Raw genomic sequence first — 16,511 nt, 5'->3', positions numbered from 1 at the left:
ATCATTTTAGTTGCCCTTCTCTGTACCTTTTCTAATTCCACTATATCTTTTTTGAGATGCGGTGACCAGAATTGCACATAGTATTCAAGGTGCGGTTGCACCATGGAGCTATACGAAGGCATTATAATATCCTCACTTTTGTTTTCCATTCCTTTCCTAATAATACCTAATATTCTTTTTGCTTTTTTAGCCACCGCTGCACACTGAGCAGAGGGTATCAACATATCATCAACGATGACACCTAGATCCCTTTCCTGGTTGGTGACACCTAATGTGGAACCTTGCATCATGTATCTATAGTTCGAGTTCCTTTTTCCCACATTCATCACTTTGCACTTGCTCACATTAAAAGTTGTCTGCCATTTTAATGCCCAGTCTCCTAGTCTCGTAAGGTAATTTTTCACAATCCTCTTATGATTTAACAACTTTGAATAACTTTTCTGTCATCAGCAAATTTAATTACCTCGCTAGTTGTTACTCCCATCTCTAAATCATTTATAAATATGTTAAAAAGCAGAGGTCCCAGCACAGACTTCTGTGGACCCCACTATCTACCCTTCTCCATTGTAGGTGTTCAGCTGTGGAACGCACTTCCTGGACTACTTCATTTGTGTACTAATGTGCTGCAGTTCAAAAAACTGTTGAAGACACACCTGTTTGTTGTAGCCTTTCTTTGAGATTGTACTGCTACGACGGGCCAGATGCACTAAACGAGCCATTAACCAGCAAGTAGTAAACCGTAGCATGCACTAAATGCTTCTCCGAGCCATTTTCTGATCACGGTAGCAGCTAACGAAAACGGAATGCAGATGAGCAAATTAGTACCCCAATGTGTATAAATCGTATTGTAATGAGATGCACTACCGTTTTCCGATTGCCTAACCGTGGAAAATCTAACGGGAGGTCTGTACCTCTCATTGGGGCTGCACAGCCTCTAAAAACTTCTATAAATGTAACAAAAAAAACCGGGAAAAAAAACTTCCAAGTGCTCATCAGGGACGTCCTTTATGGACGTCCTTCACTGCTAGCCACGTCCAAGTGCTCGTCAGGGACGTCTAACACGAGCTGGATGTCTTCCTGCAGCTTTTGTGATGGGCATCCTTCTTGGATGTGTTTTTCTTACCTGCAATTAGGAAGGACTTGTCTGAAGAAAAAAATAAAGGACGTCCCTGTTTTTCTTACATGCCTAAACTGACCACAACCACAGTTCTCTCAACAGTCCCCTCCAAGGTTGTTTTCAGCTTGTGCCCCCCCCCCCCCCACAAGATCGGGATGTGCGAGGACGTCCAAATCAAAACTTTTTGGATGTCCCTCCCTCCAGGTCTCTCTCAGCCAATCACAGCGCATTTAGCTGTTACCAGTATCAGTATCCTTCCTAATTGCAGGTAAGAAAAACACGTCCAAGGACGCCCATCACAAAAGCTGCTGGAAGACGTCCCTGACGAGCACTTGGATTTTTTCTTCTTCAGAGAAGTCCTTCCTAATTGCCAGATTGCCTAATTGCCTGATATAAGCCTGCCTTTAACATGCAAAGCAGTAAACAATGGAAATGTTAAGAGCAGTAGCACTTAAATTAACTGGGGCTCTTTTCAGCACTGTTTCTCTTCTGAGGTTTCAGACTGCTGACAAGTTTCCTTTTCCTTTTGTTGTTGTTGTTTTTTGAGTGAAGGACCTCCATAAAAGACATCCTTGGCATGCGCACAGCAGCCAGCATATCGGTTGGCTGCTCTGCGCATGCTCGACTGGCCGACTGGCTTCCGAGGGAATAGAAAATGCAAGTAAGCTACAACGAGCAGCTCATGTGCATTCCCTTTCCTTGATGCATGGCCGTTCCCTACCGATTCGCTATGGAATCGGTAAAGGAAGGGCTCTTCTGAGGCCCTTAGTGCATCTGCCCCTTGGTGTGCAGGAGCAGCATTACTTGTTTGATGATCTGTATTGTCTTATCCTCTCTTCCCCACATAATAATTATAAACCCACAACCCTAAACTCTCCTGATCATTCTCTTCCTATTTCTGATAGCCTCAAAATTTTAGGTGTTACAATTGATCGCCATCTTACACTTGAGAGCCAAGTTAACTCCATTATAAAGAAGATGTTTCATTCTATGTGGAAACTTAAATGTCTAAGACCTTACTTCCCGAGGGAAACATTCCATAACTTGACACAATCAATGGTTCTGAGCCACACAGATTACTGTAATGGAATATATGCAGGATGTAAAGAACAGCTCATGAAGAAACTCCAGACAGCCCAAAACACAGCTGCTAGGTTGATATTTGGCAAAACACGATTCGATAGTGCCAAACCTCTCCGAGTAAAGCTGGATTGGCTCCCAATCAAGGAACGCATTACCTTCAAAATTTGCTCTTTGGTCCACAAGATTATCTACGGTGAAACTCCAGGATACATGGTTGACTTGATAGATCTTCTGACCAGAAATAGAACTAGTACATCACGTACCTATTTGAACCTCCACTATCCGAGCTGCATAGGACTCAAATATAAATCAACCTATGCATCCAATTTCTCCTATTTAGGCACACAAATGTGGAATGCACTACCAAAGACTGTGAAAACAATTTACTTCAGGAGATCATTAAAGACTTACCTGTTTTGCAAGGCCTATCCCACTGACCCTACTTAAATGCTTCAACTCTGCAACACAACATAACCTTAGATCATATTAGACATTATGTATTCCTTATTATCGTTGACCCTTATTGTACCTTACACCCTAACCTTCCCTGACCCCTATTTCAATCTATATTTGTTTACCCCTACCTGACTTGGCGTTCGCCTTTACGGTATTTTGTAAGCTACATTGAGCCTGCTGATGGGTGGGAAAATGTGGGCTACAAATGTTACAAATAAATAAATAAATATGTGTTTTAGTTATGTATGGTTATTTGGAAATCGCCTAGATTGCAGGCAGTGTATAACTTTTTTAAACAAACAAACCTGTCAGGTCTTAGAATTTAGGCAGTGTTGAGCCTGATTAATATTTAGATGGGCGAACACCTAGAAAAGCTTGAATCTGTGTGCAGTGCAAAATCACTCTGATATCTTGCCAAAAATATCTAAGGGGTGCTTTTACAAAGCCACAGTAAAAAGTGGCCTGCGGTAGTGTGGTTGCATCTTTTTGGCGTGCGCTGGGCCACATTTTACCATGGCTGGGAAAAGGGCCATTTTATAATGGACTGAGAAATGGGAGTGCGCAAAAATGAAAACTAGTGCGTGGCTATTTATGGCCTGAGCGCTTACTGCCAGCCATTGACCTAGTGGTAAGGACTTACATGCTACCCGCATATTAACCATGCAGTGTGCTCCAACGTGGCCGATTACCACTGGAAACGCCCCCACAGTAGAAAATAGAAAAATATTTTCTTCTGCGGCATTTGGTGCATGCCAAACTCGGAATTACCACTGGACGCATGTGCTATGCCGACGTTAGCCCTCTCGCGGCTTTCTAAAAAGGGCCCTTAAATGACATGATGGGCTATGATCACCAAAATCTGTGAAAGCTGGTAGGGTAACAGCTACTACAAGTCCCAGCATGCCATATGATATTAAAGGTGTTGGTAGTGGTGGTGTTGGGAGAGGGTGGGGAGGTGAGGGGAGAAGGAACAGCAGGACTAGATCTGTTTGCCAGGACGTCTTGTTCAGATGGTGCCATTATTTAAACTCCTAATTTCAACTTACTCATGAAAATTATTTTTAATTTTAGACCAACCCTGTTTGTTATTTTCTTATAATCACTAACCTTAGTTCCAGGTTTCACATTCTGACTAGTCTTTGCATTTCCTGGGATAGTATATATATACAACCATTGGACTGACTGAAGTTAATTAGCAATTATTTATTTGTTGAAGTCAGAGCTAGGTCATTTGATTTTTTTCCAATTCAAACTAACCCATCAAAATAAGACATGTGAGTGAATCCAGATTTTCTCTGGTCTTGCCCAGAAATAATGGTTAGCATTTTCTCTCTTCCCCCTCCCCCCCCTCCCCAGCAACAACCCACTGACATTTCTCTGCTTTTAAAGGATACTATGCTTAGCAAGCACATTGGAATACTTTATAAGCTTTTATGGTGAACTCCAGAACCACTGTAATTACTTTTAAAAAGCCATTTTCATGTTATTATGTTTGAAGTACTGGATGCTCTCATGGTTAATTAGAATAACTATTACTAAGAGTATCATTTGTGATGTTATAAGGACTAACTACTACTACTTATTTGTATAGAATTACTAGATGTACACATTATATGCAAGTACTTTATCCCCAGTGGGCTGACATTTAAGGTGTGTTTTTTTTTTGTACCTGGGGAAATGGAGGATTAAGTGACTTGCCCAGGGTCATAAAGAGCTACAGTGGGAATCAAACCCAGTTCCCCAGGTTCACAGATCACTGTAATAACCACTAGACTGCTCCTAAGAAGTATAGAAGGAGTGTTTGCAGTGAAAAATAAATGCAACCCTACTTTAGGTTAGGCAGATTCCTGTCCCTGACTGGGTTCCTATTTAGTCAAGGTCAAACAGATGGTATAGCAGATTTTGGCTGTATTAAAGTTAGGATTTTTCATACTTAGAGCTGTTCAGAATTACCTTGATAAAGAGGCTTTACTCACTTTATTTTATGCCTTTTAAAGTTCTGGTTACAACTACTGCAATGTCATCTATGTAGACATTTGAAAAGCCAAATTAAAATGTATTTGTTACATTTGTATCTCACATTTTCCCACCTATTTGCAGGCTCAATGTGGCTTACATAGTACAGTAGAGGCATTCGCCAGTCCAGTAAAGAAACAATACAAGTGGTAAAGAAACAGTACAGCTTAGCCGAGATTGGGTGGCAGAGCCGGTGGTTGGGAGGCGGGGCTGGTGGTTGGGAGGCGGGGCTAGTGCTGGGCAGACTGCTACGGTCTGTGCCCTGAAAATGGCAGATACAAATCAAGGTCAGGTATACACAAAAAGTAGCACATATGAGTTATCTTGTTGGGCAGACTGGATGGACCGTGCAGGTCTTTCTCTGCCGTCATCTACTATGTTATTACGTAAGGAACATATGTTTCAGTTATAATGGGAATCAAGGAGAGGAAAGGTTATTTAGTGTCCAGTACAAGCTTTGGTTGTGTTGTGTTGCAGAGTGCAGGCATTTATGTTGGGTCGGCGGGGTATGCCTTTTTGAACAGGTAGGTCTTTAATGATTTCCTGAAGTTTAGGTGGTCGTAGGTTGTCTTCACAACTTTTGGCAGTGCATTCCATAATTGTGTGCTTGTATAGGAGAAGCTGGACACATAGGTTGTGTTGTATTTAATTTTTTTGCAGTTTGGATAGTGGAGGTTTAGGTATGTTCGAGATGATCTGGTTATGTTTCTGAGTGGTAGGTCTATAAGTTCTGTCATGTATCCTGGGACTTGGCCATAGATAATTTTGTGGACCAGGGTGCAGATTTTGAAAGCAATACATTCTTTAATTGGCAGCCAATGCAGTTTTTCACGGAGGGGCTTGGCACTGTCGAATCGCGATTTGGCAAGTATTAGTCTGGCTGCTGTATTCTGAGCGGTCTGGAGTTTCTTTGTAAGTTGTTCTTTGCATCCAGCGTAAATTCCGTTGCAATAGTCTGCATGACTTAGCACCATTGATTGTATTAGGTTATGAAATATTTCCCTCGGGAAGAAAGGTTTTAAGCGTTTAAGTTTCCACATCAAGTGGAACATTTTCTTTGTTGTAGAATTCACTTGGCTCTCGAGAGTGAGGTTGCGGTCATTTGTCATGCCGAGTATTTTCAGGCTGTTTGAAATAGGGAGGGTGTGTTCTCGGGTGATTAAGGTTGTTGGTTTGTATGTATTGTGTTGAGATGAGAGGATGAGGCAATGTGTAAGGGCGCTATTTCGTCTAGTATGTTCCTTCGGTGGGCCTAGTAAGATGGACGTCCTTCGGCAGTTCTGTGAGAAACATGTCCTTGTTACTGTACTTTACACTTATGAATGTTCCTTATATTTTCCGTACCTGGATGTACGCAATTACTTGCACTGTACTTGCGGAACAACCAAGTACATCAGAGAAGGCCAAAGTATAGTAATAAGGAAGTCTTTCTCGTAGAACTGGCGAAGGACGTTGATGACAAATTGGCAAGTACAGTGAATGTTTTAGGGACGTCCTTTTTACTATACTTTGGGCGTCCCTGATTTGGGCGTTTTGCACTGCGATAAGGGAATGTCTAAGGACGTCCATACTATTTTTTGATTATACCTACCTGATTTTGGCCGACTTCACAAGGGCGTCCTAATTCATACTTGGACGACCTTTCGAAAATGCCCCTCCACGCCATACTTTGTATTGCTATTTGAATAGTTTTACTGCTGTAATTGCCTGTTGCTCATGTTTGATCTATTCTTACTATACACCTCCTTGAGTGAATTCCTTCAAAAAGGCGGTAAATAAATCCTAATAAATAAATAAATAAATAAATATACTTGGGATTTGCACCAGTGACAGAGGGGGCAATCGTGCTTACCTATCTGGAGTTTAAACACCTTTCAAAAATTCACTAAAAAGAGTTATGTTGCTCAGCTCTTTAACTGACCGATACTGGATGTCAGTTTTTATAGTATTTGGCACTTATTCATTCATTCATATACCTCTTAAACCTAAGCAGTTTTGCTGGGTCTGTCCCTAGTGGGCTCATACTTTAAGTACCACATTGCATTACTGTTGTACCTGGGGCAACAGAAGGTTAAGTGACTTGCCCAGGGTTACACGGAGCTGCAGAGGGACTTGAACCTGGTTCCCCAGAATCTCAACCCACTGCTGACCATCAGGCAGCAGCGGGAATTGAGCCCAGTTCCCCAGGTTCGCAACCCACTACACTAACCATTACGCTACTCCTCCACTCCTATGTATGTAAATAATGAGGTTTACACATACAGTTTACAAAATCAGTAGAGTAGTACCTCGGTTTTCGTTGGTTTCGGATTTCGTTGATTTTTTCGACGAGAAATTTGTCTCGGTTTTCGTTGGTTGCCTCAGATTTCGTCGAAAAAGAAGGACGTCCATCTCCCAATTTGTATCAGAAGATGGACGTCCTCCCGATTTTGGCCGTCCTCGTTAATTGCCTCGGTTTTCATCGGTTTCGGATTTCGCCGATTGTTTTCGGACGGATTATCGACGAAAACCGAGGTTTCACTGTACTTACAACAACAGGACTCCCAGTGATTCCCCTCTCTTTTTTTAAAACTTGTTTCTTACAGAAATGGCTGTGCTTGCTGGCCGTGTCAGCATCTGCTTGTGTATTCTCATGTGTCCTTATACATATTTTACAAAAGGCTTGGTGTTCAGAAGGTTCTTTTGTAAATTACACAGAAAGTGTGACCATTTTGACTTGAGTGCCCCATTTACTACCTAGATCCCATATACAGAATTCAGTTTTATGTATTCAGAGTTTGCTGCTGTTTCAGCATAGATGAGTTTCAGCATTAATCGACATCTGAATATTGGATAGCGGTGCTGAATATCCAGATATTTTTTTCATCACCACAGCCAGTGTTTAAAAAATGCTGACCGCAGTGACTGAATATTGACCCGAATGATCTTAGAGGGGAAGTATATGTGTAGATGCTTTTTATGGATATATTGGCAAGATCCACTTATGAGGTCAGCTATGACATCACTTCCAGTGTCCACTTAATTAAACCTATGCTACACCATATTATCCTGGAATAGCCAATCTGCATTCATGGTATATGAAGACACAAGAGATTGTAATCAGTTTATTAAAATATGGTGAGTTATAAGTCCTACTCAGGTTATAAAGGATTTCTGCTATTACTTTGCCCTGAGATCATGTGAAGATACTCAACAATTCAAGCGATTGCTAAAAATGTATCTGTTTGTTAAGGCCTTTGCAGCTACATGAGAACTTATCTGTATGACTCTTTAATTGTATTTTTTTCTTCTTTCTTCCCTTCGTTCCAGTTACATCCAGTTTACTGATCATGTTTCATCTTCCTATGTTTAATTCAAATAACTGATGGTGTATTACCAGCGAATCTTAGTTCAATCTCTACAATCATAAATGAACCTCTCAATGCTATGTTATTAATATTGTAAAGGAGGAAAAGACTTCAGATCCTCAACCTTCTCTGCCATCGATTGAAACAACAGTGCGTGATTGACGCCTTCAATATCCACCATTGAAGAGGTTTTCTTTTTAAAGTGGATATCGGGCGAGCTCCTCAGAACTCAAAAACCTCCAATTTGTAATCACCTTTAACTCATATGGGGAATACTTTTTATGGTCCCATATATATGGAAAAATATGAACTGCACTTATCTGAGCTTGTAGCAATTGCCTGGCTGGGGACGCTCTACAGCAAGCCTCTGTTTTGCTTTTGAGCTTCTTAAGGAGCAAAGTCAATGGTGGATATTGAAGGCGTCAACCATGCACTGTTGTTTCAATTGAAGGCAGAGAAGGTTGAGCATCTGAAGTCTTTTCCTTCTTTATAATATTAATAACATAGCATTGAGAGGTTCCTATGTTTGCAACTGCTATATATCTAAGTCGATGTATGTGACCATTGTTACCCACCTTGGATAAAGATGGGATATAAATATAGTAAATTTGTAAAAAAACAAAACAATTTAGGGCCCTGTTTATTAAGGTGCGTTAGTGTTTTTAGCGTGCCTACACTTAGTGCACGCGCTAACCATGTAGGTGCCTATAGGGATATTGTAGGCGCGTACATGGTTAACCGCGTTAAAAACATTAACGCACCTATAACTTCTTAGTAAACAGAGCCCTTAGAGTTTTAATAAACTTTAATAAAAGTGAGAACAAATCTGTTGCTTCACTGCTGTAACGTCCCCCAAATCAATTTTGCTTAATTTAACACTACTTCATTTTCAAGGAATCCCAACTGGTTTTCAAGTAATTTAATCTTTTATTTGTATAAAATCATAGCACCAGCTGGGAAATATTTGGCATTGATAATGACATTCCACACTGTCTTCAGTTATTTGAAAAAAATATTTATTCTTTTTTTTTTTTTTACCCTAAATAAGGCTCTGCCATCAAGAATGCATTAATTAAACTATGACTTGCTGGTAATCTTTTTCTTCAGCTGAATATTTGTCTTTTAGGGTGTCCCAGAAGATTTGCTGTTCTTTTACAGACATCTCCAGAAGGGTGGTGAAGTCTTGCGAGTAGATCAGTGTCTCCTTCAGTATCGTTACCATCCTGAGGCAGCTACTCATTCGGTTCTCGAGTAAGAAACAGTTTTCTTTTCTGTTAAAGAACTGCTTTGTTGCGTTTTCTCCCAGAAATAGTGCATAGTCAATGTAAGGTTTATGACATAATCCACTAAATATGCTTATCACAGCCAGTCTTTTTGATTTGCTTCCAAAATTTTTAGATCAGGCTTAGCTGCTGTATAGCAACATTCTAGCTACTTATATGCAAATGAGCGTGCAAAGTACCTAACTTTTTCCATTTCCCTCTCCATATTCATTGCGCAGCACTCTTGTAGCCAGCAGCTTTGGTAACCAGAACAGGAAGGAAATTATCTAAACTGAATTTGCAGCTAAGACATGAGCCTTTCCAAGAGTACACATGGTATATCACCCTGGGAAGCCTTTTCTAAAACAGATGTTACAATATTATCCAGATAGAAAATAGATTATGGTGGAAAACAAGCGTGAAAAGCCACTCTGAGAAATAAGTCAAATATACATCTGCTTGTCATTTTTCAGGATGGCTATAGAAGTTTAACAGCACATAACGCTAGTCCATATTGAAGTTACTTTTTCTGGTGCATTACTGGGCATTTAATTGTTCTTGTTCAGTTTGGTGTTGTCTCTGTTTTTATTGAATACTACTTTTTCAAGACCTTTTATTAACCTTGTGCGAGTCTTGTTCTCAGATGTTTGTTGTATTTGTTTATGTGTTGTAAAAATTTTCTAACTCACCATTCCTACTATAAGGGTCAAGGTAAAGTCCATCATATCAATTCACAATCCTAAAAGAAACAGAAATGTTACGTGGAGGGGCATTTTCGAAAGGGACGTCCAAGTTGCGATTTGGACGTCCTTGCAAAACGGCGAAATCTAGGGGCGGGGAAACCCATATTTTTGAAACAAGATGCACGTCCATCTTTCTTTTCGAAAATACCCTCAGGGACGTCCAAATCCTTAAATTTTGCAGTCCCTAGACATGGACATTTCTGATTTTCGGCGATTTTCGAAACCAAAGACGTCCATGTCAAACACGGCCAAATGCAAGCCATTTGGTCATGGGAGGAGCCAGCATTTGTAGTGCACTGGACCCCGTGACATGCCAGGACACCAACCGGGCACCCTAGGGGGCACTGCAGTGGACTTCATAAATTGCTCCCAGGTACATAGCTCCCTTACCTTGTGTGCTGAGCCCCCCAACCCCCCCCCCAAACCCACTGCCCCCAACTGTACACCACTACCATAGCCCTTACGGGTTAAGGGGGCCACCTAGATGTGGGTACAGTGGGTTTGTGGTGGGTTTTGGAGGGCTTGCTGTTTCCTCCACAAACGTAACGGGTAGGGGGGTATGGGCCTGGGTCCGTCTGTCTGAAGTGCACTGCAGTACCCACTAAAACTACTCCAGGGACCTGCATGCACTGTCATTGATATCTGAGGCCGGCATAGAGGCTGGCACGAAATATTTTTAAAGATGTTTTTTGAGGGTGGGAGGGGGTTAGTGACTACTGGGGGAGTAAGGGAAGGTCTCTCTGGTGGTCATCTGGTCATTTCGGGCACCTTTTTGTACCTTAGTCGTAAGAAAAACAAGTCCGGGTGAAAACGTCCAAGTGTTTGTCAGGGACGTCCTTGTTTTTTTCGATTATGGGTCAAAGACGTCCAAGTGTTAGGCACGCCCATGTCCCGCCTTCGCTGCGCCTCCAACAAACCCCCTTGAACTTTGGATGTCCTTGCGACGGACTGCAGTTGAAGATGTCCTAAATTGAGCTTTGATTATACCGATTTGGACATCCCTGGGAGAAGGGCGTCCATCTTCCGATTTATGTTGAAAGATGGACGCCCTTCTGTTTCGAAAATGAGCCCAATAGTAAAAATAACTCAAGTATAAAACAAAACAAGAATATAAAATGTATATAATAATTACAATCATACATAAACCAATAAAAAGGCAACAGGAAGAGCCAACATAAAGTAAAGAGATGAAGAGTTAGATTTAAGAAAAAAAAATCTGATTCAAACTAGAGTTATCACCTTCTGTAACTTACACCCCAGGTTACATCCTTGCTTTAAAAAAAAAGGCATCCTTTTACTAATGTGTGTTAAGTTTGTTTTTTTTTTTGTAGTTTCAGGGGGTGTTTTACTAAAGATTAGCTTGAGTTATCTGCAGCAGGTCCCATTTTATTCCTTTGGGCCCTGCTGCAAATAACTCAAGCTAATCTTTAGTAAAAGACCCCCACAATTCTTTAACTACACAAATTAATGGGTGATAAGAGCAAAGCCTGTGCAGTACTTGTTGAGGGCATGTCCTCTGCAGTTAACAGCAGTGAAATGTTTACCACCCATTAAGTCCCTGTTTGCTAAGCCGCGCTGTAGGCGCACAGACGTTTTAGTGTGCGCTAAAGCTAGAGACACCCGTAGGAATATAATAGGTGTTTCTATCGTTAGCGAGCACTAATTTTTAGCAAGCGCTAAAACATTAGCACACCTACAGCATGGCTTAGTAAACAGGGCCCTGTTTGCAATTTGCGTGGATTCGTTTAATGCCCCCTCTTGAGGAGGCATTTAGGGCCCTATTTACTAAACTGCGTTCTAGGCACGTTAGCGTTTTTTACACGTGTTAACCATGTACACACATTACTCGTGTATGCGCCTACAGTATCCCTATAGGCGCCTACATGATTAGCGCACGTGCTAATTGTAGGCACGTTCAAAACGCTAACTCGTCTTAGTAAACAGGGCCCTTAGTGTAACTGCACAAATGACAGCAAATGGTATGTACTGTGAGCTAACTGCAGGTTGCAGTTCATACCCATAAATTGCCAAGTTCCTGCTCCTTAGCGCAGCATGCAGTTAGGTCTTATTTTACAAAGCTTCGCCAGCGATTCCCACGCAGCAAATGAGAGTAAACCCACAGGAATTGAATGGGCTTCCTCTCATTTGCCTTACTGAGAATCGACAGTGTGGCTTTGTAAAAGAAGCCCTACGCACAAATTATTGCACACTGTCATGCCACCATAGTATCAGTTGCCATGCTCATGTGGGGTTTCGAAAGCCTTCCCTGGGTCTCAGCCCACTGCTCTAACCATTAGGCTGCTACTCCATTCCTAGATACCACCAGTCTTGTATAGTAACTAAGGGGCCTTTTAACTAAATCGTATTAAGTGCTAACGTGCACTTAACGTGGGAAAAATGGTCTAATGCAGGACGCATGAAAGCATTTTGCATTAGTTTTGCCATTTGTGCTTGCTAAACATGCAGTATTTATATAAAAAAAAACATTTTGCATGTCAGGGGTGGAAAATGGGTGTGGAAGCGCTCATCAGTTAGTGGGTTGACATTAGCATGTGCTAACTGAATAATACTGACAACACAGAAGTCCCTAATTCCTTCCTAGTGGTGGTGAGGGTTCCCACGTTAATTTTTTTTTCAGTGGCTGTGTGCTAGTGCAAACATTAGCGCACTACAAGGAAAAGATATAATTGAAAAAAGTTGAATTTACGATCGTGCTTGAATTGGCCTTTATGCAAAGGAGATTCCTGTGTTAGGACGTGCTTAGTAAAAGGACACCTAAGTAAAGTAACTAGTTACTGTACTTAAGTAATAGTTTTGTTGCTTTTACTTTAAAAATATGCCTCAATATGTCCTGTATCTTTAAAGTACTTAGACTTACAAAGTTATGTGGAGGCATATTTTCAAAGCAGTTAGGCTTAAAAAGTTACATGGAGAGGCATTTTCGATATGACACCTCTGTCCAGCTTTGGACATTTTGCTCAAAACATCTAAAGTTCATGTGGGGAATATAGCCATTTTCATAAAAGAAAGTCTGTCTTTTTTTTTTTTTTAAAATGATGTTGTTGTGCTCTGTGCATTTATCTTTTTGGTCCATTTTCAGCAAAAAATGCACAAAATCAAGCCATTGGGATGTAGAAGGAGCCAACATTCTTAGTAGACTGGTCACAGCCAGTGCTCTGTTCGAAAGACAGGGGTAACATACTCTAATTTTTTCTTTCCATGGAGGAGCCTGATAGCTGTATTTTGGACCAGATGGAATCTGGGAAGTGGGAAGACCAGTTAAGATGGAGTTGCAATAATCGAGTTTTGAAATGACAAGAGCCTTGGTGAGATGATAGCTTGTGAAAGGAGCGCACTGATCTAATCTGGCATAAGGTGAAGAAGCAAGAGGAAATGATTTGAGAAATGTGTTGGCATAAAAAAGTTCCTGGTCTAAAGTAACCCCTAAAACTCTAACAGCTATTTTATAAGGGAGAAATGTGCTCTTAATAGTGAGTGTGGGCAAGTCAGAAAGGGCTGGTTGAAGTAAGAAGATTAAGACCTTGGACTAAGTGATATTGAGTTCATGCTCAGTAAGCCAACTTGGATGATGAGGTAGTAAATGTTAGGGAGAATAGGAATCAAGGGGGTAGATAAGCTGGATATCATCACAGTAAATGAAAAAGGTAAACCAAAGGAACAGAAGGGTTAAAGGGGCCAAGAAGATATTGAAAAGTATTGCACCTAGGGTAGAGCCTTGAGGTACTCGAGAAAGAAGGGATCAGGGAGTAGAAATGATGCCACAATGGTGGACTACAAAGGAAAAGTTAGCAAGATAATAGTAAAATCAGAACAAACAAATGCCAGTGATGCAAAGATCCACAAGTCGTAGAAGAAATTTGCTATGGCTGACTAAATCAAAGACAGCTGAGAAGAGAAATCAGGACAACATCTTTCCTTCAGCCCTGGGAGGGAGAGTTCAGTGGAATGATGAATATGAAAGCCAGTCTGCTGGGGTGGAGAGCATTTATCTTCTCTAAGAAATTGGTAAGTTGTGTGGCAGGGAACTTCTCAATGATTTTTGAGACAAAAGGCAAATTGGAGATGGGCTGATAGTTACCAACAGAGGACTAGTCTGATTTGAGGTTCTTAATGGTGGAATGTATCACTACTTGCTTCCAAGGAGTTGGAAACACTCCAGCTGCAAGGCTGGCAGTGACCAAAGAGTGGAGGGAAGGCAGAAGAGGTTGGAGAAGCCACATGAGGGTTTCAAGGAAGAGGCTGGAGAAGCCACAGGAGGGTTTCAAGGAAGAGGCCGTCTTAGCAACCTGGGAAAATGAGGGATGGTCAAAAGCAGAGAAGAAGGCAATAAGAGTAGAACTTGGTGGAAGAGGAGGAGCAACTTGGAACAGGGGATGGGATAAGAGGCAGTTGTTACAGCATTCTAAAAGTTACATGTGTGAGTAAGTCCTGCTCTGACTCCGCCCATCAGTATGCCCACCCCTTACGGGCCCGGTTCTATAAATGACGCCTAAAATTAACACAAGTTAGGCAATTATGCCTAAGCATATTCTAAATACTGCATACACGCAGTATTTAGAATACTTTTAGGCGTAGTTCATATGTGTAAATCTATGCACGACCATTTACTTGCGTAGATTTTGGAACGTCCACAAAATTCCCATTTCCATGCCCTTTTTGCCTGTGCACGTTAGAATTTAGGCGCAAAAGATTACAGATCACACTTAGCAACATACCACATAAATTCTAATTTTTGCCAATTAGTGCTCATTATTGCTTGTTAAGAGCTGTTAACGCTTAACAGCTTGTTAAAACAATTAATCTACACACGTAGTTATAGAATACACCTAGATTTATGTGCAGAACTACATGTAACTCTAGGCACACGATATAGAATCCGGGGGTTTACACTTAGGCAAAATTTTGGCATTTACGCACATGTGTGCACATCCTTTATTTATTTATTTATTTGTTGCATTTCTACCCCACATTTTCCCACCTCTTTGCAGGCTCAATGTGGCTTATATAGTACCGTGAGGTGTTAGCCACCTCCGGTGATGAAACAAATACAGAGTGATGTTGTTACAGAACATTAGAGAATCAAGAGAAGGAGCGTGATATATTGTTCATTGTAGGTTATGGCTTCGTTGTGTTGCTGAGTTTATGCATGTGAATGCCATTATTTTAAACATTCATGTAATCAGCACATGTTAGCACCTGTGTTGTAGAATTACCCCCATGGTGCTGAAGCCCAGTAAGGCAGGTTCTGAGTCAACTTAAAGCCCAAGAGGTAGGAGAAAATTGCTTGGCTGAAAGAAAAAAAAAATAAGAACGCTTTACCTACAATAGTAAGTGTAGGGTTATCTTCCGTTTGAAAAGCTAATCCCATGCGCTGCCTGGAATAATGTGTTGTCCTCACATTACTCCATTAGGCTTCCCTTCTGGGGGTATCGCATGCTGTGGAAAATTGAGAAAACAAGTGTCACGAGGTGGTCACTGAAGCTAAAAGCTTTGCACCGGGTCTATCCCTAATGCTAGATTTCATCAGAGGATATTTTGCACCAAATCCAGAATTCCTTTCATCTATGAAAGTATGGCACTGAACCAAGTGCCCTGAAGCAGCCTTGTTGAATTGAAACCTGGAGAGAAGCAAGGGAGTTGCTGGTTTTATTGGATGTTTATGCTCATGTAATATTTCTATCTGATGACACTACCAGTTCTCTACTATGTCCTTATACTAAGGATACTGAAACATTTACTGAGCATTCTTCAGAAAGAAGAATGCAAAAAACCAAAACAAAACCCACTTTTACTTATAGACTGCCGTAAGTTACATGTTACACATATTACCTGTACTTTTGAGTTTGTTAGCTTAAATTTGGGAAGTCACCAAATTTGAGACAGTAAAAACAGATGAAAGGAACAATTTTATTTTGAATTGGCAACAGCAGCTGCAGTAATATCTTTTATAGATTGTTAACAAAGATGATCAGTCAATCAGATGCTACCATCACTTTGAACATCCATTATACTGAACTGTGGAGTTCGCAAAATATTGTATAAATTGCATTAGGTGTCATGTACGAAGGGTGACCATTAACTGATAATGGAATTTTTTTCCTAGAGTATTGTATGGAATGTCTTCTCAGAGTGGATGCTCGAGGCTAAAAGATTAATGGACTTCAAGAAACTATAGTACAAACACAAAAGATCATTAATTGTAAATAATAATAATTTGTAAAAAGTGAAGATACAGTAAAAGAATTAAATGGCCTGTGGGTCCATCTCCTTCAAGCGCGGTTCTGGTTGCCCCATCTCAAAAAGAACATAGCAAAATTAGAAAAGGTTCGGAGAAGGGCGACAAACCAACAAAGATGATAAAGAGGATGGAACACCTCTCTCACTAGACAGCCCTTCCATAATATCACTCACACAGATGTTAAAAGAGCCGGTCCAAGAACCGATCCCTGCGGCATACTGTTGTTAA

At 40.9% G+C, this 16,511-nt stretch overlaps 1 protein-coding gene across 4 annotated transcripts in view; it reads left to right on the top strand.

The window, feature by feature from the left end:
* The window catches only part of B3GNTL1 (UDP-GlcNAc:betaGal beta-1,3-N-acetylglucosaminyltransferase like 1), a 348,739-nt gene that overhangs the window by 282,949 nt on the left and 49,279 nt on the right, over nt 1–16,511 (top strand). For all 4 annotated transcript variants that reach the window (XM_030208046.1, XM_030208044.1, XM_030208045.1 and 1 more), the window contains one exon: nt 9,146–9,270. In XM_030208046.1, the coding sequence (XP_030063906.1) occupies nt 9,146–9,270 (125 nt within the window). The remainder of the gene's footprint in view (nt 1–9,145; nt 9,271–16,511) is intronic.

This window comes from Microcaecilia unicolor, chromosome 6, assembly GCF_901765095.1.
Source record: "Microcaecilia unicolor chromosome 6, aMicUni1.1, whole genome shotgun sequence".
Taxonomy (NCBI): Eukaryota; Metazoa; Chordata; class Amphibia; order Gymnophiona; family Siphonopidae; genus Microcaecilia; species Microcaecilia unicolor.
Note: the sequence above shows the minus strand (reverse complement) of the source record. Positions and strands in the feature narration are given on the sequence as shown.